Below are 25,528 nucleotides of genomic sequence, written 5' to 3' on the forward strand. Positions count from 1 at the left end.
TTCACGGCTTCAATGGGACACTTCTTTGTGTTGCCGCTTTCAAGAAATGTGTTGTAGCTCATTTTCCAACAAAGTCCTCAAAATGGACGGAATGCCAAGAATAGAAACTGGCAAGTTTAGCCTGGTCACCGTTTTGAGACGCAGATCTCCGGCTAGACTTGTCGTGACTGCCCCTTTGACGCACAGGTTGAACACGCCAACTGTCATTGGCTAGCCACCTTCAAATCTGTTTATCACAAGCTTAACACAGTCCAAGCTACTTTGCTACAACCTGCAACCATTCTTTCGCACTGCTCGGAGGGGTAAACTTTGGGATAAACCAAAAGTCACCGCATCGGCATCACCGTCTCTGTGTCTTTTCTCGCAGACTCTCCCGTTGACCAGGACCGCAGACCCGTACGCATCTTAAACTTCTAAGGATCGATCATTAACGAGATATGCAGGGGTCCTTGTTCTTCATGATATTACATCATAGCATACGAGCATGCCGAAGAACCTTCCTTGTACAGCATAACCCCAGGTGCTGAACTCCACTCTATCGACTACCCGGGAAAAGAACTCGCGGAATTCTCCTCGGGACATCTTATATCCATAATAAACTAGAATCACGGATTCTTCGAATAGCAGGTCGATCGTCCAAACTTGCTTGATTGCTTGACTTACCGCTAGCCGACTGGAACTCTAAAGCGTCATTCGAACGGGAACTCTCTCACCGCCCATAACATATATCTAGACGCCTCTATCTCGAGGCACCGTTTGTAAAAATGGCCTCACCTTCACCTTCTACCGTCGCACAGGCTGCTTTTAACGCCTCTTCCAACTTACCAGCCGCCATGTCTACCGTGCCGCCAACTCAAAATCTTAGTTTTGCCGGGATCTTAATTTATTACGGCTTGTGGATGGTTCAAGTCTTGCCATGGATCACATATTGGATCCTTAGTTTTACCACCTATACGGTTCCTGCCGTATTGTTCACTCTCTTTAGCACAAGCTTCTCGATAACCATGAACTTCACCACTCTGTAAGTCGCATACGGCTCCCTTCTATTCAAGATCTTTGGTCAATCTGACAAAATTTCTAGGCTAGCAATTGCTCTCATGTTCGCTACCTTGATATCCTACTTCGTACGTTATCGCTATCTGAATATGTACGCCCATTTGCCGCCTGAGCCGCAGAGGAAGGAACCTCAGATAGACCTATTCACCGACGGACCGGAGGCAGACGATGCAAAACCAGGCATAGCGAGTTATCTTGACGAATTCTTAAGCGCTATAAAGGTCTTTGGATATCTAGAGAGACCCATTTTTCACGAATTGACCAGACACATGCAGACAAGGAAATTAATTGCCGGCGAGACTTTGCTGCTCGAGGAGGAGAAAGGGTTTTGTGTAGTTGTTGATGGTCTCGTGCAGGTGTTCGTCAAGTCTACCGCCCCTGGTAACAACTTTTCCGGGGACGAAGAGGAAGACCTGGCCGGCGGGCAAGGTTATCAATTGTTAACTGAAGTCAAGAATGGAGCTCCGATGAGTAGCTTGTTCACTATATTAAGCTTGTTCACAGAAGATGTGCAGTTGCGGCATGACGATGACGACGATAGTAGCACCGCACCGACACCACCACAAACACAAGATAGTTTCTCCTCCGTCGGCAGTGATTTAAGAAAAGGGCCACGAGACTATCAACATGGTATAAGCCCTGCAATGCAGGAGCACCCATTCTCACAGAATGGGATGTCTAGACAGTATGTTACCCTCCCTGAGACCCAACAAACAACTCAGTTTTCTAACTAAGATGTTAGAATGTCAGAGGGTATCTCGCTACCTAAAGTTCCTACTTTCCCTATGCTAGCTGATGACCTCTCCGAATCGCCGTCTGCATTTACTCCAAGTTCCCGTCCCACAACCCCAGCTCCTAGCAAATCGCATGGAAGACCCGTCCGTCCTAAGCTATACAAGTCCAAATCTGTCCATCCCGATATTATTGCGCGTGCGACAGTTGATACGACTATAGCAGTTATCCCAGCAGCTGCGTTCAAGCGTCTCACACGAAGCTATCCTAAGGCATCGGCTCATATTGTATCTGTCATTCTGACAAGGTTCCTTCGTGTGACGTTTGCGACTGCACGGAATTATCTTGGGCTTACGGGCGAGGTCCTGCGTGCTGAGAAAAGCATGAATAACTATACTTCTTATGACCTTCCAAACCATCTTCGCGGTAGCGCGCTAGATAGACTGAAAGAGAAATTTGCCTCTGAAAAGTCCGCAGCGAAGGATGATGAGGAACTCAAGCGCGGGATGGTACTTCACAGTTCTTCGTCAGCTACTAGAAGGAGAAGACGATCTACATTCTCAATTCAAACGAGAATTGATGTTGCTTCCCGGGCTTCAAATATGCGGGGTATGGATAGCCCATGGGTAACCAACACCCACCCAGGAGATTTATTCAGCAACGTCCCTCTTCATAGACCAAGAACCAATTCAACTGGCCACTTTTCACCTCAGCTGGAAGCATCATTTGGCAGAGGATTTCCCATTCCGATCCAGCCAAGTATTGACAGCGCCCTTAACAGCCTGGGGCACGCACATTCCAATAGCCAAGATTCGTCATCCCCAACTTTGTCAATGGTAAACAGCCGAACCTCGCAGATGAGCGTTGTTCCTGAGGAAGAAGACGAAGGGACATTCGGAGAGGCCGTCCTTGAATGTATGTTCAAGGCAATTGGGCTTTCAAGCGCGAAGCTAGAAGGATTAAAGCGTCCTGGTGGTTCTGTGGAAGCTAGCCCTCGTCTTGTATCCTACGATGCTAGAAGACAAAAGGCAGTTTTCAACTCATTTGGGCATATTGACCCGTTCGAAGACGCAGAAACAGAATCTGTTGCTTCAACCGCTATTTCAACTAATAGTATATTAGGGCCCGGTGCTCCTACCCTTGAAAGCATGAAAGACGATGTGGACATAGTTTTTTTCCCGAAAGGAAGCGTGTTGGTTGAGGAAGGCGAGCGAAGCCCTGGACTATACTATGTCATCGACGGCTTCCTGGATATCACAATGGCCGTTGAAGATGAGAAAAAGACAGGTGTTCTCGGGAATAATGCATCAAGGAAGGGCAGCACTGTAAATTTGAACTCCGTTCTTCCAGCCTTGAGTCGAACAAACACCAGCAGTTCTATCAAAACCACCCCTTCGACACCAGCGCCGAAGAAGCCCGCTCGGAAATCTTTGTTCATGGTAAAACCCGGCGGTGTTGCAGGATACATTGGTTGCATTTCAGGCAGCCGAAGCTTCGTCGAGATTAGGGCAAAGACGGATGTATACGTTGGGTTCTTACCGCGAAATAGCTTCGAGAGAATCATGGACAAGAACCCTGTCGTTTTACTAACGATGGCGAAGAGAATCACGAGTCTGCTGCCGAGATTGATGTTGCATATTGATTTTGCTCTGGAATGGCTGCAGATCGATGCTGGGCAGGTTATTTATCGCGAAGGGGATGAAAGGTAAATATGCAAACACCAAACCCCTGATGATTCATTCTGCTAACTGGGTTTAGTGATGCTATATATATTATCTTGAATGGCCGTCTCAGAGCTATCAGAGGTAATCCAGATGAGGGCGACGTCCACGTTGCTGGTGAATATGGTCAGGGAGAATCTGTTGGAGAACTTGAGGTTCTGACAGAATCCACCCGACCCGTCACTCTTCACGCAATACGAGATACAGAAGTGGCCAGGTTCCCGAAAACATTGTTCAATAGCCTTGCACTCGAGCACCCTGGCATCACGATTCAGATCTCCAAAATAATTGCGACAAGAATGCGAGCACTGGTGGAACAGCCGCTTGATAGAAAAGATAATGCTGCTATTGGAACGACGAAGACAGCAAATAAGATGAATCTCAGGACTGTTTGCATCCTTCCTGTTGCAACTGGAGTTCCTGTCACAGAATTCAGCAACCGTTTGTCCACCGCTTTACAACAGATTGGTGTCCCAAATGGTGCTGTGACACTAAACCAAGCAGCTATATTAAAACACCTGGGCCGACATGCGTTCAGCAGGATTGGCCGGCTTAAACTCAGTCAATTCCTAGCTGATCAAGAAGAAAAGTACGGCATGGTGTTGTATGTCGCAGATACTAGCGTTAACGCTCGATGGACTCAGACTTGCATAACGCAAGCTGATTGTATCTTACTTGTGGCGTTGGCGGATAGTAATCCTGGTATTGGCGACTACGAAAGATACCTAGTTGGCATGAAAACTACAGCGAGAAAAGAGCTAGTTCTATTACACCCGGATCGATTTGTGAAGCCCGGTTTGACAAGGCAATGGTTGAAGGTTAGTATCCCTCATCATACTAAAGCTTATCTAGTACTAATTTTTTCCTATTAGACCCGCATCTGGATCAACGGTGGGCATCATCATATTCAAATGGCAGTCAATTTGAACAGCGTTCCCGAGCCTGTTCATGTGCAACAAAAACAATTTGGATCTGCTATCAGAAAGCGTGTTAAAATTCTCCATGACGAGATTTCGATTTATATATCAAAGAGGGCAAGACAGACGGTATATCCCTCAGAAGCGCCATTCAAGGGAGACTTCCACCGTTTAGCACGAAGGCTCTGTGGTAAGAGTGTGGGGTTGGTTTTAGGAGGAGGAGGCGCTCGCGGTATTGCCCATGTTGGTGTTATTAGAGCTCTTGAGGAAGAAGGTATCCCGATCGACTTAGTGGGCGGCACCAGTATCGGCAGCTTCGTTGGCGCCCTATATGCGCGAGACGCAGATATAGTGCCAGTGTATGGTTGGGCGAAGAAGTTCTCCGGCCGGATGGGGAGCTTATGGCGGATGGTGTTAGATTTGACATATCCAGCCGTCAGCTATACAACCGGTCACGAGTTCAATCGGGGTATTTTCAAGACTTTTGGGGATTCTCAAATCGAAGACTTTTGGCTAGAGTTCTACTGCAATACCACCGATATCAGCAGAAGCCGAATGGAGATCCATACCAGTGGATATGCGTGGCGCTACGTTCGAGCATCGATGAGTTTGGCGGGCCTACTACCACCGTTGTGTGACGAGGGTATCATGTTACTTGATGGCGGATACGTTGATAACTTGACGGTCTCGCACATGAAGAGTTTGGGGGCAGATACGATTTTTGCGATAGATGTGGGTAGTATTGACGATAATACACCACAAAACTATGGCGATACCCTCAGCGGTGGATGGACACTCTTTAACCGCTGGAATCCATTCAGTTATACACCTAATCCACCGACATTAGCAGAAATTCAGGCGAGATTAGCGTATGTTAGCAGTGTTGATGCGTTAGAGAGGGCGAAGCAGGCGCCCGGTTGTTATTATATGCGGCCACCGATTGATATGTATGGAACATTAGATTTTGGAAAGTTTGATGAGATTTATAATGTCGGCTATGTTTACGGAAAGAGGTTTTTGAGGGAGTTAAGGGAGGTTAAAGGAGGATTGAGGGTTTGGGGTGGGGATAATGGTGGGGAAGGGGTTGCTGGGAAGGGGATTAGATGGAGGAGAACGGGCCGAAGAGCTAGTATCTAGACTACAAGGTAGGAAGCCTAGCAAAAGACGACAGCTAGATGGTGGGCGGATTACATGTACATATTCCCATTTTAGATTTTGGGGTAGATGCATTGGCATTTCAAGCGGCGTTTCTTTTATTTTCAAATTTTCAGAATTAATCGTTACATAGTATAACATTTCGTTCTATAGGAATCAAGATTTGGGCATTATTACATGATGGTATGAGAAGGCTTGGATGTTTGTATCATTAGGAGGTTGATATTAAAAGCTTATAGAAGAAGGCGTGATATGCATGAAGACGAATGTGATGCTATAGATGCTTTTGATTTAATAGCGCTATACGGCAAGCAATGTAGCAAGAAATGAAACAAGTGCGACAAGTTGTATAAGGTATTGAGGCACCATATGTGTAATTGAAATGCTGGAATTGTTAGGCGGCTCTGTGCTTGGTGTACCGGTTACAGGACCGGTATTCCCCGCTCCCGGGGTTGTGGTAGCTGTGCTGGGGGACGAGGGGTCCTCGTTTCCAGGGCCTTGAGGAGACCCCGAGTCTGAAGGCCTTCCTGGTGTCGAATCCGATGTTGGATTCTGGGGGTTAGATCCCGATGATTGTGAGTTTGGTGGTTCGTCGACGGGTTGGTTATCTGATGGTGATCCTGATGTGGATGGGGGATTTGTTTCGACGGGCTGTCCGTCGGTAGGATTTGGTTGGGGGGGTTCTGAAGGGTCACCATTTGATGAAGGTGTGGTAGTTGTGTCTGCTTGAGCCGGTTCGCCTGTGTAATAAAAAAAATTAGTCTTGTTAAAACGTAAATACTGATGAGAATTTTCTATGGACTTACGAGTTCTCGAGCCCGACCCTCCAGTCGTAGGAAAGAATTCCGAGCCAATCGTGATAACCTCATCGTCATAAGACGTCAAAGTAACCCTAGGATCCAAAACCATTGGCATATCACAGAAAAACACCGTCCGCGGGAAAATCTGCGGTCCTCCCGCCAGGCATTTGGTAATATCAGGATATAACGATCTGTAAAATGGATCGGAAACTATATAATCGATAACATCTTGCGGGACGTAACCCCACATCTCCTGAGGCACATCGTTTGCAACAGTACAATCTGTATTGTTGAAAGTGATTGTTTCGGAGGCAGGTGGTATTCGGACGTAGGGTTTTGTTAACGTAATCTCTGTTACGACAGAAGGTCTTGCACTATCGGTTGGGGTGTATATGCAATCTATTGTGACGGCCCCAGTTGTTACGAACGTTTTGGTTGTTGTACCGGTGCCACCATTGTCGTCTTCCATTGTCTCTGTGAAAGAGATGATTTCTGGGGTACAGATCCCCAGTCCGCCGTAGTACGCTTGAGCGTAGGTATTCAGTCCTGTAAAGCTTCTGCTACCGGGTAAACCCATATCTGGTTGGTTTGGGTGTTGAGAGACGGTGACGCAGACAGCATTCCCACTGCCATCGATTACTGGTGGGACCGTTATGATTTTGAAGGATTTGTATACATTGAATGCTCTTGGGGAGAAACTATTCTCGAGACTCGTTAGAATCAAATTCATTGATCGATGTTATAGGTAAGTATGCATATATAGAACTTACATTGTCGTCCCAGCAGTGATAATCTTTGTCCCATCCTTGCTACCCAACTGCGTCGAACGTATTTTCACGCCCGGCGCCTTATTAGATATATAGCCTCCAGGCGGTCTTAGTGGGTCAGTGACACGATATATCGCATCAAAAAATGTCCCGGGCGGCGGTCGATATGTTGGGTTAACTCTCGTATATGTACTCGTATCAATGTTTGTGACCCTCCCGGTTGGGAAGACCGACACCTGCGTCTTCACCGCATATACAGTTTCAGTAACCGTAAATGTGTAAGTACGCCAGTAGTAGTCATCTATTTGGTCTTGAACGATGAAGCAGCACGAGTCGGCTGCAGCTGTTATAGGGGGTCGCGTGTCTGAAGTATTTCCTGGAATGGCTGGGCAGGAGTTAGTTCTTAGCATGTCAATTGAAAGTTGAAGAATCTTGTATTTTAAGATAAGATACTCACATATCGTCTCAGAGTCCGCTTCTGCCCCTCTTACCAGAATTAACCGTATGAATAGGCCAAGAAGAGCTTCGGGAAAAAACATCGCGAGGGCTTAACGTTATCTGGTGGACATATGGCTGGTTGACTTCGTCATCCATGCAGCAGCATCAACCCGTTGCCCCCAAAAAATAAAAAATAGGAACGAAAAAGGGAAAACTCGGGGACTTTTGACAGGTTTTGAGCCGCTTCTATATGTAAAATCTTACAACAATTTTCGGAGTCTTCCAAATATATGTTTTTTTTTCTAGAAGAAAAGATGCATGTATGCAATGTCGTCGACAAAGAGTAGGGAGCCTTCGTTTGGCTGCAGATAGGTTGTGCAACCATGAAATCTTGAGGCTCGTTTTTGAGTTCCCTTCGGGCCCCTTGGCCTTGTTTGATGGCTTCCAAGGGATGCACAGCCTCCCGTTAACGCGTTTTTTTTTTCCCTTCCTCCTCCAGTCGAATTGATTCGAATAGGGCTGGTCCTGCAACCTTCTATAGACTGTCACAGCGCGCTGTATTCCCAGCAATGTGCTGTGTACAGCCAGACCAGGAGGAGAAGATGATGTGCACGCCCAGGCAACATTGCAGGGTTACCTGCGACTGTTCACGGTGTTTGGACAAATTGGAAATTACCCGGCCAAGAGAAACGGCATATGTTTGCGGAGAAAGAAATCCCGTGCGCTGGGGAGATTGCATCTTGATAATCTTGGTCTTAGCTTTTTAAACTTCCACCGTTTCTGGAAAGTGTCAGAAAGCTCGAAGGAATCGGGGTTGAGGCTGGAAGGATTAAACAGTTTGGAATCCGTCGACGAGGCAAGACCGTTAAACCATTCGATAGTATATAATACAGGTGCCGGCGTCGACCATTGTACGCATGCCTATTACAATATTAATATTAATAGTAAGCTATAGACGCACCTGATGAAGCTATTCAAGTTGGATCCTATAGCGCCTGAACGCTAAATAATACATTCCATCCAGGGGTACGGATTATAACTTACAAGACAATACAAGACATTCCGCGGTCGCGAAAAAAGGGTCGTCTCCACAGATTCCAGGAAGCCAAAAACCCACCCTCTTTCGTCATAGGTTCGAAATAGCCATCTCATCCGGAACCGATAGAAAACTCTCGAGAGACCCGATGCGGGAATACATTACCGAAACGGCGGTGTTTATCTCGACGACGTCGCGAAACGACAGGCCACGAAGTTGACAAAAGCCTTCAACGCAAAATCCCTGTTGCAACTTATACCTAACTAGCCCCTATAAACCCACCTTATATTGATAACATATGTGATGGAAAGCATTGGTATCAGCGATTCTCTACGGCGGCGGGAAACCACCATCCCGTTTCCAGTCGAGGTTGATCCTTCGCAAGAATGGTATGGTTATCTCCTTGGTCTGCTCTACCTACGTGTGATTAGTCTTGTCTAATGTAAATTGTTCGCGGTGAACAGGGACGGCAAGGACGGACCTTGGTCAACTTTTGCTGTGCGGATCGGGACACCGCCACAAGTAGCCGGAATTCTCCCCGGCACAGGATCGAATCAACAGATGGTGGTCCTCCCCGAGGGATGCATGTCATCGAAGGATACATCAACATGCCCGAATCTGCGTGGGTTCACCTTCAAGATGAACGAATCTACGACATGGGAAAATAATACACTTTATTCTTCGACCTCGATATATGAACTTGGCGTTGAGAAGAGACTAGGCTTCGAGGGGAATGCGATTTTCGGATATGATAATATGGTATTAGGTTGGTTAGGAAGTGATGGCCCGAATACAAGTAACCAAAGCATCGCGGGTATTGCGACAAAGGATTTCTTCCTCGGAGTTCTCGGGCTCAATCCAAGACCGACCAATTTCTCGACGTTCAATAATCCTGTCCCCAGCCTTCTGCAGAACCTTAGGGATGCCCAGAAGATACCAAGCCTATCGTGGGGCTATACAGCTGGAAACCAATACCGTAAGCTCCTTCTAAGTGTCGAAAAGGTCTGGTTTCATTGCTGACTCAGGTTGATCGTTCCTAGGATTTAATAACGTCTTTGGCCAGCTGATTCTCGGAGGCTACGATAGCTCACGATTTGTTCGTAACAATATATATATCCCGTTCGACTCTCAGGATCTAGTAGACCTAAGCGTCAACATAGAACGTATCACCAGCTCAGATGCCGATGGGACACGAGCACTATTACCATCAAGCGGTATAAGCGCCTACCTCGACTCTTCAGTCTCATATATATGGTTACCGCTTGATGCATGCCAAAGATTTGAGGAAGAGTTTGGCATCACCTGGAACGATAGTTTGGAACTCTACCTAGTCAACAATACGCAGCATGAAAAACTTCTCACCCGAAACGCCAGTATCGTATTCAGAATTGGCCATTTTTCGACAAACCAAACTGTTGATATCACATTTCCATATGCCGCTTTCGATCTTACACTCAGCTACCCATACACTACCAACCCAGCCCGGTACTTTCCGCTGAAGAGGGCGGCCAATGATAGTCAATATACGCTGGGAAGAGTATTCTTCCAAGAAGCATATGTAATTGCAGACTACGAAAGAAAGAATTTCTCGGTTTTTCAGTGCAACTGGGATGCCAGTGGAAAGAAAGATATCGTAGCAATCATCTCCCCGCAAGATGTTCAGCTTCCCCAGGATTCGGACAGCTCTTCCTCAAAACTACATACAGGAGCTCTCGCAGGAATTGCGATCGGTGTAGTAGTTGGTATTATCATCGCAGTCTACTTGATCTTCAGATACTATATGAAACCAAAAATCATACAGAACGGAATCAGCAGGTCGGGCCCATCAATAGATTCTAGCGAAGGGGACAAGCGTGGAGAAATCGAGGACCTGCCACCTCCCACTCCATACCAAATGCATCTCTGGGCTGCCAATGAAGATGCAGAGAGTGATGTCAGTGGCGCTTCAATTAGATCGGAAAACATGACTATTGCATCTTCTATAGTACCTAGCCAACGAACCCAGCGTACCGACCGCGGATCGAGCCCCACGCGAGACAAATCCAACCCCTTAGTTTAAAGCTTCCCGTCTATGAATTTCGCCTGATCCCGCCAGCTTTAGTTCGTTCGCTTCCGTTATCTACCTCCTCCCTATCTATATCTCGACTTATCTCTACTTCATGCATATTATCTGCAAATGGCCCGTGCATGTGCGAGGGATATGTGTTGCGACGAACAATTACAACGCCCGGAATCAGCCGACCTCCACGGAAACTTGCTTCCGGCGGCTGGCAGGCTGGCAGGGTCAGCTCCAAGCTAGCTAGTTTCACTCGCGACTCGACTTGACTCGACTCCAGCCATCAAGATCTGCTTCAATTGCACGTTGTCCATTCCTCAGAGATCTTGTGGCCCCCGAGACCTTCAAAAGGGGCAGGTGGTGGGGGGTTCCACTCGGCGCTATGGCTTGGATAAGGCAGCTCAGCACTAGCTAGCCGCACAGAGGCAACCTGGACGGCGGAAACCTATATCTTGATCCACCTTTCCCGTCATTCCAAATCGCCGTTTTTTTTTTTCCGACCTGGTTTCTCTTTTTCTCCTCCTCTGTTCGTTTTGCCTGCCGTGGCCATCGTCGTCTTCAGACCCCTGATAAAGAATTTAGGGACTTTGATGTTTGGCTTTGGGATCCGAAACCTAGTATCGATCTCAAAAACCGTGATATCCCGACGCCCTGTCGCTTGTCTTAAACCTAGTTATAATCATAATCATCACCCACAACGAACAATCACAATGGCGACATCGAGTCGGAAATACAAGGTTGTGAATACTCCGACCATTTACTTCGGTACCTTCATTCACAGCCCGCGTGACGAAGCTTCTAAGCTCGATGTATGCGAGGAAGGTGCAATTGGTGTAAACTCCGATGGTGTAATTGATTTCGTCGAAAGGGATGTCAAAGATATCGACAGTATCGTAGACAAGTATCCTAGCTTCAAAAATGCTGAGATCGTCCAGACACGGCCAGAGGGGACGCAGTTTTTCTTCCCGGGATTCATTGGTATGTCATTATCCTTAGTCTCTCCTCGCGAACCGCTGGGCTATTGCTTACTGACCGCTCTTTCTCCTCGCAGATACTCACATTCACGCTCCACAATATCCAAATGCCGGTGTTTTTGGATCTTCTACCCTTCTCGACTGGTTGAACAAATACACCTTCCCGAGGGAGGCCTCCCTTTCATCACTCTCCGTCGCTCGAACGATATATTCCCGCTGTGTCGCCCGTACCCTATCCCATGGGACTACGACGGCAGCATACTATGCCACGATCCATGTCCCAGCGACCAACCTCCTAGCTGATATTTGCTCTGCCGCCGGCCAGCGAGCCTTCGTAGGTCGTGTTTGTATGGACCACAAAGATATCAATCCTGATTTCTATTGTGACGAAAGTGCCGACGAAAGTATTGCGAACACGTGTCTCTGCATCGACCATATCAAAAAGATTGATCCAAACTACGAGCTCGTATCGCCCATTATCACTCCTCGGTTCGCACCAAGTTGTACAGCCGAGGCTCTTGAGAAGCTAGGAAAGTTGGCAAAAGAGACCGGCCTCCCATGTCAAACCCACATCAGCGAGAATCGGAACGAGGTCCAGCTTGTAAAGCAGCTGTTCCCTGAGCACGATAGCTATGCAGAAGTGTACGACGCTTTCGGATTATTAACGCCAAAAATGATATTGGGCCATGCAATCTATCTGAGCAAGAAAGAGATGGAGTTGATCAAGAGCCGGGACGCCAAAATTTCACATTGCCCAGTTAGCAATAGCGCCTTGACAAGCGGTGGAGCAAAGGTCCGATGGTTGATGAATGGTGGAGTCACCGTTGGCCTAGGGACCGATGTGAGTGGAGGCTACAGCCCCAGTATCCTAGAAGCTGTCAGAGCAACGACTCTAGTCAGCCGACATGTCGCCCTATCGGATGGTGATGAGTGCAAGCTCAGCGTCGAGGAGTCCCTCTACCTGGCTACTCGAGGAGGTGCCAAGGTCGTCGGCCTGGAGAACAAGATTGGCGGATTCGAGGTCGGCATGGAATGGGATGCCCAGCTAATCGGACTCGAGCTTGTGGAGACGACGGGAGACGATTTCGCAGAAGAGGAAGTGGTAGATAAGGTTGTATTTGAGGGTCCGAAGAGCGCTGGTCCGGTTGATGTCTTTGGCTGGGAAACCTGGGACGATAAGGTAGCCAAGTGGGTCTATAATGGTGACGACAGGAACACGTTAGGGGTCTGGGTCAAGGGACGAAAGGTGTGGAGTCGGACATAAGTCCCCACGGTGGCAGCGACGATACAATATTGCGTTCATGTACTTTCCTCTCGTTTTTTTATGTGGATGATCGAGGCGTCTGTCATTCCTTCGTTACTTCAGCGGACTCATTAGAGGTAGAGTAATGTGTAGAGCATATTTAATCAATACCTAATCATGTACTTTCCAACTAGAGCCACTTATCCACTTTGATGTCGAACCCTATCCCACCTTCTAGAATTTTTAATATGTAGTATGTTATGCATATGTCAACGTTGGATTTTTCGAGATACTGTTTTACTATCTGCATAATGTCGGCTTGCTCCGTGATAGTCTCGGACAAAAGCATGCAGCGGAGCAGAGGAAGTTTTTTTTTTTTTTTTTTTTCCATTAAGATCGAATTAATTAAACATGTAGATGTCAAAAAGATACTGATTCAATCACTGTGTCTCCGCATTTCAGCGATCAAGTTGCATATGACGAGAGCTGTCCTTTCGCACTTTGGTGGACCACATGGCCCCTTTCGGCGTGGCCAGAACGTCGGAGTTCCCCGCACAGCCATCTTGTGGCCTGATCCTCACCACAGTTCCACACCATGATTCGATAAGCTCAAGCTCACAGCCCTACAAACTCCCCTCAATCTGGCAAAAAAATCTCAGACTTTACCCAAAATCACACCACTGTCGTTCCAACTGCACGCAACTCCAGAGTTCAACACCCTCCTTTTCCTCGTAGACGTAATGCTCGTAGCTCGACTATGGCCTGACACTAGCGCGCTGTTGCACCCTTTTGCAGGGACCATGTTGTAATTTGTCCCTCGTTTTGCGAGTTTTTGTGTTGTTTTGCCCATACAAACGACTTCAGCTGATCCGTAACCATGCATCCACCCGAGATGAGGAGAGGAGAAGAAAAAAATAAGCTCGTAACAAAGACAGGAACGAGATATTCCGACCCGACGAATGGCGAATGCAAGATTACTACAGCCTATTCAATTTCTCGTTCGGTTCCGTAAATTATTCGCAAGCATGTTGTATATAAGTTTCCCAGAAGTTGCAGAGTGACTTCTTTTTTTTTTACTACTATCATCATCATCATCATCATCAGATCATATCAAGACAATTACCCAGTCTTCAAATCAAACAGCCTTCTATATATATATACATCCTCAAGATCCTTTCCCAGATCTCATCCAAATCTTCAAATCTATAAAAAGCTTCTATTAATATAAGCTTATATCAACCTCCTATTCTATTATATATATATTTTCCGATATATACATCCCGTCCTGCAAGCCACTCTTCGAATTCGATCATTGCCTTTGATCCAAAGTTCCACAGACATATAAACAAAACAAATACAAAAACTTCAAGTTTCCTATTAAAGAACATCTTTATACCAATATCCAAAATGCTCGCCGCCGCCGCCCGCCGATCTGCCGTCCAGGCCCTCCAAACTACCTCCCGCCGCATGGCCAGCACAGCTGCTCATCCACCATCGAGTGTTCACACCAAGATCAGTGCCGGAATCGGTAGCCACGTCAAGGCATCGAGTCCAAATCTTTCCTTCTATACCGCCAGAGTCGGCCGAACACTCACACTCGTTCTTCCTGGTGCTGCCTTCTTGGCCTGGCCATGGATTACCAGAGCTACCAGCTACTCTCCAAGATTATAAATGTCTATCTATCCGTCCCGATGAAAAAAAATATATCTGTGAAAAGGAAGATATAGATTGGAATACATTTTCTTTTGGGGTTCATTTTCTTTGTGTAGTATTATGATATACGGGTGCTTAATATTTTGGAATCGTTAATGTTGAGGGTTTCAGTTATCTGGGTTTATAGTTGGAGTTTTCTTATATATTACTGTACATAATTCGTTCTAAAGATCGATTCGAATCAATCAAAGAATAAATTTTCAAACATTAAAGATTTTGAGGAGTAGTCAATCTATTGTAGATTTGTGAACATATTACTGGTGCCTGTAGTAAGATTGCAATTGGTATCCAGTACTCAAATTAGAAGACAAGTATCTAGAAACTCCATGGAAGGATTGCTATATTAGAATCAAAAATCACAAGGGCAGGGCTTGCCCAATGGCTAGCCATTCAGTCCTCCATATTAGTTGTGAATAGGTAAGCTCCATTGGCAATTCTCAGCTCAGCTAATATGCTTATTTTAAAGGTCACAGAAACTCCTTTCTAAATACAAAAATCACAAAAAAAAAAAAGGTCCATGCATGTACTCAGAAGGCAAAAAAAATCCGTATGCGAATCGAAAAAAAAGGGGGGCGAGAAAACAGGCAGGAGTAGAAGCGGGTCAGATAGCAAGAATTGAAGAGTCAGAAGTAAAATATTAAGGAAATAAGTTGAAAATGTGAAGAAATCCCCGCTTCCCCTGATAACAAGCCAAAATGCAAAGGCTAGATAATGATATGCGCGCTATATTTGATATTTCATGAGCTTGGATTAGGAGCTACCAAGCTCGTTGGTGCGCGGGACTCGCTCGATTCGCTCGTTGGGCTATTCGCTTCGGCATAAGATGGTAAATTGGTAATATTCTGCTTGACTTCCTTCTTCTTTTTCAAACGGCGATCGCGCATGGAAAGCTTCTTCGCCGGTTCGGTTGCTATTTTTACGTGAGGCGAAATGTTAGTTACTTATTTTGGGTGCTTCAGAAAATGAATTGAGCTTACGCATATCCCACTGTTCAGTCCTGCTCCTCGTGCCTTGGTAGTACGCAAATTTCCCCTCGACCGCATCCCACCTAGCCGTCCAACCCTGCGGCAAAGACATCGGTGGAGGAGGCGGAGGAGCGAAATTATCTGGAACTGCAGTTTTTCCGGATGGTGCTTTCTTGAACTGTGGAGTTCGTCCTGAGAGCGTGCGCTCCAGTGATGGGTCGGCTGGTTCGGCGCTAGGCGCTGGTGGCGCAATTGCTCGGATAGGGGCCTTCCCAGTACCAACGGGCTCATCTGTTAGATCTTTGAAAGGATTGTTGTCCGCCAACCTAACCGAGGGCGAGGAAGGCGAGGAGTGTGTCGAAGTTGGCGGAGTGATCTGACTTGGTGTAGCTTCAACGGGGGGTGGTGCGAAGGAAAATCGTAAACCGTTCATGAGACCCTTGGTAGCTGTAATCGGAGAAGCGGTTTGAAGGTCCGAGTCATCATCATTATTATTCGGTATTTGAGTGTTCAACCTTGGAGATTCGAAATCTCGCTGTTCGAGAATTGGCGAGACTGGTTTAAATGGGCCATCTGCGACCTCGGCCAAGTTTGGTGAAGCGGAACCCCATTTTCTGAATGGATTGGTGCCCGTCGGGCTTATGGGAGACGCCATTGTGCTAGAAGGAGAGGCGGGAATTGTAGGAAGAACTTGGGAATTTGTACCTGGAATATACATCTGAGGTCTCGGTGGGGGTCCATTGTGAACGTATATTTGTTCTGGTTGACTCGCAGGACCTGCTACCAGCTGCCTTGTCTCTGCTGGTGCCGAAGAACCTATATCATTTGCTGCCGCCGCTGCCGCTTGTGCTTTCTCCCTTTCCTTCAACGGGTCGGAATACAAATCGTCCTCAGGATCATCGTATGCTCCAGTTGGAGGTGTAGGCTGATTATGTGTAATCAAACTAAGTTGCAATGGGGGAGATTTCTTCCCAGCGGATGGCGGCGGAGTAAGCTCAGAAGACGGTTTCGATGCAGTCGCAGCATCTTGTGTCGGCAATGGAGGTTGGTCATTGTCGATTCCATAGTTGTTCACAGACGTTGTACTCCTGCCTCCAAACGAGCTCTTTCTGCGCAGCTCCCTTAGCGATGCCTTGGATCCAATTTTTCTCAATATCGACCCTGACCTCGACGGTGGTCTTTCATTGTTCTTTCCGCCTTGTACGGTAGTTTTTACGCCTTCCTGCGAGCTTTCTTTCGATTTGTATTTGGAAGGAATTGGTGGAGGTGGTGGCGGTGGTACCGCAAAATGCTCAGAGTAAGCAGGCTGAGGTTGTCGTGAGAACTCTCGGGACTTCTTGTTTCGCAAGTCCTGGACCAGCGATGCGAATTTAGTCTTGAACGACGACATGATTATGGAGTTATAGAGTTCCGATGGATGTTATTATAAGAAAAGAAAGAATAATTTTGTACTGCGAAACGAAAGAAGGGGACCGGCCTGGGCGAGAAAGAGAGGATCCTTCCAGAAGAACTGTCGGAGCCTTATAACTTCCCGTGAAGCTAGATAAACTGACGCCTTGGCCAGGAGAGTATGTGCTTCGATGTGCAAGTTAGATTATGAGCGCCTATACGCCAAATTGCCACCAAAAATAGGCCCCGTTGGTTAGTTGGTATCTTTTTCTTTTCTCCGAGCGCAGCACAGGTGAAGTTTCTCTTTGATATCCTAAGCGCGTAGAGGGATAAGACGGTTGTCCGAAGAAAGGTGAGTGGAAGTGAGGACGAGGGTATCTGTCGCTAGTGTTGCAGGATGCAGGAACGGGAGGCACATAAACGAAGGACTACGTTCGGTCGGACAGATGCAAGTTCATCGACAGGGAGAAGAGGAAGATGGAAGATACTCGAGGAACAAGTTCTATAAAAACGAACCTGTGAGTCTGAGGTAATTCAAGAGAAAGAGAGGAAAGGAGACGCCATAATTGCTTCTAAAGCCCTCGAGAAGCCCTCTCCGTCGACCATAGGGAAAATCTCCGACCTGCAAAACTTGATGCTCCCAGCCAACCAAAGACTGAGACCGCCTGGCAGTGAATAACATTTTTTTGGGCGAATTGGGCCTAACCGTTCAAGGTTTGTGCACCAGTGATGGCCCCATCCCGCCTGCAAGTCTCTCGGTTGAGCATTATGATTGATCCAATGGAATGACCCCGGCCCGGAAAGCCAAGTCTGTCGGCGCTTATTCTGCTGCCCCGCTTTCGAATTCGGCTTGAGTAGGTGGGAAATCTCAGGTGATTGGGCGATTGTCTGTCCAGGCTGTCTCATTGCAGCTCAATCATTGGTAGAAGGAGAAGGGAAAACAATGCCCTTGTTCACCGAAGCTGGAAATTCTATTCACTTTGGATCACTGTGGAGGCTTTTTTTTTTGTGGCCAACGGCGGCGGCGAAAGCGTGACTTTATCTTCTGTTCCCATTCATAAAGGGCTGCGATTCAGCCCGGTTGGAGTTTTATTGATAGCAAACATGACTGACTGGTCTCGTATCAAGCCAGTTTCATTATAAACCAACCCAACAAAATGTCAAAACACCATGGCAAAAAAAAAGACAGAGAGAAGCAATCCTTATCAAATCAGGCGGTAATCTGGACTTTGTTCTTGTCTAATACAATGCCACAGGTTAATAAAAGGAGAAACTTAATGTTTGAAGGGCGGGGAAGTATTGAACCCACAGAAAGCAACATAACCCGTGATATTCGAAGCCGCCGGCTTTGGTTCGGGATAGTACCACGCAGCATCCACAAGAGGGTTCCCTACTCAAAGTGGGCCTACTGTTAGCCGTCTATCCAATCGCATTTATTCTCGAACACCTTGGCTCTGCCAAACTAGGGCCGTTTGTGGCTTTTTAAGTTGCATTTGACATACCGTCACCGATATCAATGGTATAATAGCTTGCTAACCCCTTCCATGGACAAGCCGTATGGGTCTCGGTTGTCTTGAAGTAGTCAGATTTCAAGGACTCGGGCGGGAAATAGACATTCCCCTCAACCTTCTCATATCGGTCGGTTTCGGCGATAACGACGCCGTTAACAACAGCCTTGGCAGACATTTTGGAACTAGAAGCCGAGTCTTGTATATCGTGTTTGAAGATGGATTTGATCTTGTCCGTGAGGGTCATGTTCGTTAATTAATTCTTGAACCGATGATGGAACGGTCTTCCAAGCGGCTTTTATTAAGATGGGATCTTCAACGGGTTTGTCAGCAATCCTCATCGATGGCGTACTATTTGATGGCGGGGTAAGCTAAGCTCAGTACGTAGCAAAGCTTACGCTGCAACTGTTGAGCACAGACAATGCAATGTCGACATGCTGACAGTTTGATTGATGGAACATACCGGGGAAAGCAGGCTTGCTAGAAGATCTTGTGTTTGATCAATTGCGTTATCAGAGCGGCGATGCAAGTGTATTTGGAATGTATTAATTCTATCAGACAATTAATTGTGTCTTTACATTTATACGAATGTTGGAAGTCTCGACCCAACACATAATCTACCACGCCCTCCAATTTTGTCAGGAGGCCCAGGTATATCGATACTCGCGATCGATAAGCTTAGCTAGAAGTACTTAAGCTTAAGTACCGATTTAGGTATCTTAACTTTCTTTAAAAGGATGGGTAAATGGATAAGTGAATAAGTGAATAAGTGAATACTTAAAGCTAGATACTCGCATTCCATATCCATGCATGTGCACCTTTCTATGAAATATCTAAACGATCTATAAACCGATATCCGCCGAGTCCTTGAGGACGCTACCGCGGTACTCAACTAAAGTAGCGGTTAAAACTCAAATCCTCCTCTAACCAAGATAAATCATTTATTTCCAGCTGCTCGCATAAGCTACACAGCGGACATTCACAGCCCATGCCTCCGGTCCATAGTATGCTCCGAATATCCCGAAGCTGATCAATGAACTCCTGTCGTTCAGGATCATACAGATGTGATCTGTATCTGCGAGAAAGAGTCTCAAGGGTTTCATGCCAAGATTCCTTATAAGGCGAACAATCAATGGTATAGTTGATATAACCTAACCTTATATTCCATGCTACTTCGACCCACTTCTTGAAAATTGTTGGTGTAGTTGTACCAATAGCAACTTTCGTGAGATCGAGAATACTGCGTAACCCTAGTCTCCGGATAGGAAGATATAGTTGAGATAAAACTTCTTCTTGGTTTGATTTGAAGGCCAGAATAAGAAGGCCAAAAAGAGCCTCGTCACGTATGTCCGCAAAGGAACTAACCGAATAGTTCGGGGTCTGCGGGATTAGATGGAAGTTCTGACAAATCGCTGCCAATGAGATTGGAGGGAAAGACCCTATGTCAACATTCTGGTCTAGGCTTACGTCATTGGCAGTTATATTGCCGGTATTTGAGATTTCGTAAAGGTCGGACCAAGGGGGTATGATTATAAGTATATACCACAGGGCAAATATTGGCTAAGGTATGAACGGATTCGATTTCGCCTATCGCGGCTGCCAATTGGTGGACATCGAGTTGACTTATCGACTCAGGATTGAAGTAAGTAGATTTCTGACCAAATATTTCCTTCCCCGTTAGAAAGCATTTACAGTTTTCGATTTTCCACGATGGAAGCTTAGAATGGAGAGCGTTAAAGCTTTTGTATAGAATTGCTACCGTGAAGAAATTCATTCCTCGAATATCAATTGAATCGAGATCTCCGTATTTTGTTTGTTTCTCGGATAGTTCTGAGCAAATTAAATCCGTTGCTACTTGAAGATTGTTCTTGAGAGCAAAATGGACGCCGGTCTCGCCAAGAAGGTTGCGCTGGCGTATTGACTTCTCGATGTCTTCAGGAGCGGGTATTTGTCCAACCCCCTTTCTCTCGATGAGAGTGAGTATTCGGTGCCATAGCGGATCGATTTGATTGTAGACCAAGTCCCTGGATATGAATCCATTTGTTGCTATTGATGAACCTTGACTGCCCGTACCATGAGGGCCTAGTGGCAGAAGCTTCAATCTTTCAATCAACCTTTCCAAGTACCCCTCTGCGCTTTGGATATCATCAATCGAGATGCACTCGACGGGGCAAGGGTTGAGACATAGAGGAAGAGTCGAGGATTTGATAACAAGAAACAGACGCCCGCATCGCTTTTGGCTAAGACGCATCGCCTCCAGACGCTGTGAAGCCTCAAACTGTCTGTTTCGTTCATATACCGCCATTGTCCCATATGATTCTGGCGACTCCACGAGCATACTTGTAAGAACATTTGCTTCGCAGACCCGTCCTTTAGCACTAAGATGCTCGATCGCAATGTCTGCTTCATGTTGAACTGCTTTCAGCGCCTCAGATACTCTGCCCATACATGCTGATTTGGTCTCTTGCAGCCTGGCGAGATTTTGTAGCAGAATCTCTTTGCTTGAAGGGTATATATACCCATTAACGAAGGTGTCTTGTGCCATGATTCGGTTGATTTGTGGGATTGGTCGGCTGTCTGGGTCAGCTGTGTCGTAGGGTGACAGAGTTTCGCATTCTTGGAGACCTGATTGGAGATACAAAAGGCAATCCAGATCTTGAACTCTAACATAGTCAAAGTTTATGTTAGCATACCGCAATGCAATGTGTGTTTATGAACATGATCAATTGTATATTTACCCATCGGCTCTCGGTAGGTGTTAAGCCAAGCTAAGGATAAACTTACATTTCAATCGAGGGTCGAATAACTACTCTCTTAACTGCATTTTTAGAGCCGTGACCTAGGCCTACAGATTGGCGCATCCCATCCGGTGAGTACCCTTCTGAGCAGGGGTAACAGGACTTGATACACCAATCGCATCGTTTTGGCAATTTTCGGTCCTTTGGTGAGCACTACAACAATATAACACATGTCGAGCATAATCAGCTTGGAACGCTCTGTATCTACGGAAAGGACAAGTAATTATAGGCAAGAACCTAGTACCTTCTTCTTGTCCTGGCGACAAAATATGCACTTTAACATCTTCAAAGCCTAAAAGAAGTCTTGTGTTGGATGTTGTAAATCGAGTATGGGCTGGATGGTATATGGGCGGTGTTTGTCTAAACGAAATACAGTTGCATCCTAAGACTCAGTGGCTAGGCCTAGCTATGTGGCCATGTGGTAAGGCCTGTGGTTCGGTCCGTTGTACTTTCTAAAATATTTGAAGATGAGAAAGGTGCCATTGGAAGGGTTATATACGTTGAATGTTGCAAATCCGATATATGCATAGATTGGCAAAAAAAACACGCCGAGTATTGATCAGTATACTGTCAAAAAAGGTCTCGGGTTGATCCAGGCCATGACCAATGCAATGCCAATGTTGTGGCCAAGGCCAAGTCGAGACATACGCGCAGTGATGAAGGATGCATGCACAACAAAACAACATGCTTAAGGCCCACACCGGTAGCCTCGAATCCCCACACCGGGAGATTTGGCCGCGTTGCAGTACATGTATACAAGACTAGCGATATAGATTGCTGAATTCAAGACGCCTCATACCGAGAAGCTATGGACAAAATAAACCGTAAAACGTCGCGCATAGTCCTAATTACCAGTGAAATATTGATGTCTGGGTCTCTAGCCCAAGCCTGTGCCCAACTGAAGTATTTTTCACCAGCATAATGTCAAAGTTGCATTCGAAAGTTGTTATTCGAGGCTACCGCGTATCACAAAGCTGGTACGGCGGCCGGTACATATACGTACCCACCTATTATTGCATGAGGCCACAACCTGCGCGCCCTGCCCTAGGTGTAAATGCCGAACAATCTAGCTCTCGCGATGACTGGCGGGATGTGTATGGCAGGCGTGATGCTGCGGCGACGAAAAGAAACCTCTTGCAAGCTGATGTCATGCTTTTTTTTTTCTAGTCAAAGAAAGGCATAAGTTTGGCGAGTTTGGCGAAACCAAACTTGACAGAGTTAGAGTGCGCTCAGATCGGGAGACGGAAATAGTTCTAGTGTAGACAGGTACACTGCAGCGGATGTACTATACTACCCTATACTAGTAATTTTATAGCGATCTAAATTCTCCTGACCGGTCCCTGGCCATGGGGTGGGGGTGCGAGCTTAGTTGTCGCAATAGCTTTAAGCAAGCTAGGTTCGGTTCCTTTCGCGATCGGAGACGGGGAAAGCTAGAAATTTTGCGGGCAGACATGAATATGACAAAAATGGTTGCCGCATACGTCGCAGGAATACTAGGATTTCAACCTCTACGTCCAACTATCCTAAACCAGATATAACTAAAAAGACCTCATTATAATATTAAACGGCCTTAGATCACGAGCGCTGAGCCTCGAACACGCACTCTTTTAATCATACGAGAATCCATCGAAATGTTGACTTGTATGACTGGCCATGATATTAGTACCACTATGAGCGTAGCCATACCAAAAAGTCAACCTAGAAGAGTGTGGCGACTTTTTTCGAAACACGCGTACGTACAACTGTATTTTAACTGAATCCAGGAATCTTGAGCTAGATCGACGACCTTCTCAAACTCGAGATTCAGCACTTAATTTTCGTGAACATAAATTCTAGTTCCCGCAGATATTCCCGAAAATTCATTTGATACCTGGGTATACTATCTAAGGATATGGCCTGGCAGTCGGATACAACCTTTCTCTTTTCCCTAGGAGGGTGCACTTAAGTACTTACGTACATGCGGTATCATCACGTGTACATAGTAATTCATATATAGTAGGTAGTTCAGCAACACAGAAAATGTTGTCAGCCTTGTTGGATTATTCTCGTGTGACATGAAAACCACTACTGTTGTGAACGTTCTAGTTCTAGATTTAGCGTCGATATTAGCTTCGGTCTTCGCAGACCTACGCAATTAATGTCCTTTCGGCGTAAAAAATGGAGTTAGGTAGCGCGGAAGGTTTACATCTGGTATTAAGAGGTCAGGCTACTAGCTTAGACCCGAATATGTAGAATAGTAGTGGACTGGGTAAAAGTTAAATTACACCGGAACCTCAAGCAAGTCATCTGAACTTGACCAACTTATCTATGATCCCGAGGCAAAAGAAAGTAACAGGTAATGGGGAGCCTACTATCGTAGAGCAAGAATCATTAAAGTTACAGAATGTTCGTTATAAGGGGTATATCGAAGAAGAAGAAGGCGGAAGAAGAAAAACGCCGGGTGTACATGAAGTGGTGTAAAAGGTAGTAAAAGTACATGTCCGCAACTGCTATTGTGCGGAGGGTCAGAGTAAAGGAGTGCACCGGTGAAGTGAAAGTGAAGTGAAAAAAAAAAGAAGAAACCGGTGCCTCCAAGGGGTTCCGTAATAAAAGGCTTAGTAGTGAATACATGAGATGAAGAGAAGAATTATCGTAAGAAGTAAGGGACATAAAATAAAAGTTGCTACAGGGTGGCGTACTAAACGCGCCTATTAAAAGTTACTGTAGACCGAAGTGTTTTTAATCGAAGAGAAAAAAAAGTAAATGTTCGACGGAGGGGCATAAAAGTATAAAGGGTATATGGAATAAAGGGTTTTACAGTGAAATGAAAGGATTATTGTAAAGGGGTCGATAAAGCGGAGTTCTGCAAGAAGTCAAGACTTTTAAAGCTCTTCGAATGGGATGCTGCGAAAGGTACCCGAGGCTGCCGATGAACCCTTGTTCTACTGGCGATTCTTCCGAGTCTTTGGTCGAGTACCGATGAACACGCATTGGCAGTAGTCGCTACGTCTTCCTTGAGGAAGTGAGCAAGTTGGACCAGATGAAACCATCTGTTTTTCGGTGATCGTGTAAGTTGCAACACCATCCTCGAAAGTAACCCGGCTATAGGTATTCGTTAGCACATGTTCAGGGTATGTTCTATAATTGTACGGGGAATGCTTACACAATAGCGGGTCGTTGGTAGAAACAGCCCTCGGTCGACAGTTTCCCTTCAATGTCATCTGTGGGGTAGACCCAGCTGGACATTAAACCATATCGACTGGGCGTCAACTTGACCTCAGTTTTACCAGTTTGGCTGAAGATGCCCTCGGAGAAGATACCAGTGAAAGTCCCATCTGGATTCATGTCGAGGTCGAAAGTGTATTTTTCACCAGCTCCAAGGGCAAGGAATCTACTATCAACACATCTTTCAAATTCAGATTCCTTTGAACTGCACATGTCGACAACTGTAGTATCCTCGGCTGAGACGGTTTCTAATCTTGCGGTAGTCATGTTCCAGTGCCCAGCAAGCATATCAGAAGTAAGAACAACATCGCTCTCGTCAATAACCTCTTCATTGAGCCTCCTGATTCTTGGAAGAATATAGCAGAAATTTAGCAGAAGGGCGATGAGAAGAAGGACAAGGGAGAGTCCGATGACGGAAGCGATATTGCGACGTTTTTCATGCCATCTGCGCCCATCGATTGGTGATTTGGATGGATTGACAGACGAGACACGAGTGTGGCTTGAATTGAGTTTTGGGAGGCCGAGACGGCGCTGACGATTCGTGAGAGTCGGAGAGGTAGGGGTGGTCGTCGAAGTATAGGCCGGTGGCGGGTGGGATGGCATATTGGCTGGTGGGAAATAATCACCGGGATTTCTGGGAGGAAAGCAGAATTGACGATCGAATTCAGCCTGTGGCTTTGTTAGCCGAACAATCCGCGATCTCAAGGTGCGATTTGACATCCTGTCAACTTGATGCATAAGTTTACGAATGGAAATCTTACCTCTCGTTCTTTCCAGTTGGCGGGTTCGTTATTGTTATTATTATTCGATGGAGAAGTTGGACTTCTATCAAAAGCAGGAGGTGCAACTTGAGCAGTTTCGCCAGTTGGAGCAGTAACCTCGATACTAGGCAGGGGGCTAAGTGGCGGTGGAAGTAGAGCCGGACTTTGAGGTCGAGAACGTGGATTATGCTCCTGCTCTTCTGGACGACTGGTGATGTCCGTTCTAAGGACAAGCGACTTTGGATTCTGGACCATTTTTCCGACTCTGATTGTTTCCCTGATCTGTCTAGCGAGT

At 46.2% G+C, this 25,528-nt stretch overlaps 10 protein-coding genes across 10 annotated transcripts; 4 read left to right on the forward strand and 6 right to left on the reverse strand.

Annotated features, from left to right (window-relative positions):
- Positions 1 to 764: 764 nt before the first annotated feature.
- Positions 765 to 5,563, forward strand: AOL_s00043g143 (uncharacterized protein; the record flags this gene model as incomplete). The annotated part of the gene is made up of 5 exons (XM_011120630.1): positions 765 to 1,021; positions 1,082 to 1,741; positions 1,799 to 3,493; positions 3,547 to 4,327; positions 4,382 to 5,563. 5 exons carry the CDS (start codon positions 765 to 767, stop codon positions 5,561 to 5,563), a joined length of 4,575 nt encoding a protein of 1,524 aa, XP_011118932.1.
- A 318-nt stretch (positions 5,564 to 5,881) lies between these two features.
- AOL_s00043g144 (uncharacterized protein) lies at positions 5,882 to 7,687 on the reverse strand (the record flags this gene model as incomplete). Its single annotated transcript, XM_011120631.1, has 4 exons — positions 5,882 to 6,321; positions 6,388 to 7,079; positions 7,152 to 7,533; positions 7,606 to 7,687. 4 exons carry the CDS (start codon positions 7,685 to 7,687, stop codon positions 5,882 to 5,884), a joined length of 1,596 nt encoding a protein of 531 aa, XP_011118933.1.
- Positions 7,688 to 8,925: 1,238 nt separating this feature from the next.
- AOL_s00043g145 (uncharacterized protein) lies at positions 8,926 to 10,681 on the forward strand (the record flags this gene model as incomplete). The annotated part of the gene is made up of 3 exons (XM_011120632.1): positions 8,926 to 9,011; positions 9,087 to 9,598; positions 9,663 to 10,681. 3 exons carry the CDS (start codon positions 8,926 to 8,928, stop codon positions 10,679 to 10,681), a joined length of 1,617 nt encoding a protein of 538 aa, XP_011118934.1.
- A 707-nt stretch (positions 10,682 to 11,388) lies between these two features.
- AOL_s00043g146 (uncharacterized protein) lies at positions 11,389 to 12,916 on the forward strand (the record flags this gene model as incomplete). The annotated part of the gene is made up of 2 exons (XM_011120633.1): positions 11,389 to 11,656; positions 11,730 to 12,916. The coding sequence occupies 2 exons, from the start codon at positions 11,389 to 11,391 to the stop codon at positions 12,914 to 12,916; spliced, it is 1,455 nt and encodes a 484-aa protein (XP_011118935.1).
- Positions 12,917 to 14,302: 1,386 nt separating this feature from the next.
- Positions 14,303 to 14,566, forward strand: AOL_s00043g147 (uncharacterized protein; the record flags this gene model as incomplete). The annotated part of the gene is made up of 1 exon (XM_011120634.1): positions 14,303 to 14,566. One exon carries the CDS (start codon positions 14,303 to 14,305, stop codon positions 14,564 to 14,566), a length of 264 nt encoding a protein of 87 aa, XP_011118936.1.
- A 779-nt stretch (positions 14,567 to 15,345) lies between these two features.
- AOL_s00043g148 (uncharacterized protein) lies at positions 15,346 to 16,963 on the reverse strand (the record flags this gene model as incomplete). The annotated part of the gene is made up of 2 exons (XM_011120635.1): positions 15,346 to 15,518; positions 15,586 to 16,963. 2 exons carry the CDS (start codon positions 16,961 to 16,963, stop codon positions 15,346 to 15,348), a joined length of 1,551 nt encoding a protein of 516 aa, XP_011118937.1.
- A 533-nt stretch (positions 16,964 to 17,496) lies between these two features.
- Positions 17,497 to 17,868, reverse strand: AOL_s00043g149 (uncharacterized protein; the record flags this gene model as incomplete). Its single annotated transcript, XM_011120636.1, has 1 exon — positions 17,497 to 17,868. The coding sequence occupies one exon, from the start codon at positions 17,866 to 17,868 to the stop codon at positions 17,497 to 17,499; it is 372 nt and encodes a 123-aa protein (XP_011118938.1).
- A 304-nt stretch (positions 17,869 to 18,172) lies between these two features.
- AOL_s00043g150 (uncharacterized protein) lies at positions 18,173 to 18,717 on the reverse strand (the record flags this gene model as incomplete). Its single annotated transcript, XM_011120637.1, has 3 exons — positions 18,173 to 18,201; positions 18,272 to 18,352; positions 18,465 to 18,717. 3 exons carry the CDS (start codon positions 18,715 to 18,717, stop codon positions 18,173 to 18,175), a joined length of 363 nt encoding a protein of 120 aa, XP_011118939.1.
- A 1,604-nt stretch (positions 18,718 to 20,321) lies between these two features.
- AOL_s00043g151 (uncharacterized protein) lies at positions 20,322 to 21,331 on the reverse strand (the record flags this gene model as incomplete). Its single annotated transcript, XM_011120638.1, has 3 exons — positions 20,322 to 20,494; positions 20,544 to 21,133; positions 21,255 to 21,331. 3 exons carry the CDS (start codon positions 21,329 to 21,331, stop codon positions 20,322 to 20,324), a joined length of 840 nt encoding a protein of 279 aa, XP_011118940.1.
- Positions 21,332 to 24,189: 2,858 nt separating this feature from the next.
- AOL_s00043g152 (uncharacterized protein) lies at positions 24,190 to 25,488 on the reverse strand (the record flags this gene model as incomplete). Its single annotated transcript, XM_011120639.1, has 3 exons — positions 24,190 to 24,349; positions 24,411 to 25,141; positions 25,234 to 25,488. The coding sequence occupies 3 exons, from the start codon at positions 25,486 to 25,488 to the stop codon at positions 24,190 to 24,192; spliced, it is 1,146 nt and encodes a 381-aa protein (XP_011118941.1).
- Between the last annotated feature and the right edge of the window lie 40 nt (positions 25,489 to 25,528).

Source organism: Orbilia oligospora, assembly GCF_000225545.1.
Source record: "Orbilia oligospora ATCC 24927 unplaced genomic scaffold scaffold00043, whole genome shotgun sequence".
In the NCBI taxonomy this organism is placed as follows: Eukaryota; Fungi; Ascomycota; class Orbiliomycetes; order Orbiliales; family Orbiliaceae; genus Orbilia; species Orbilia oligospora.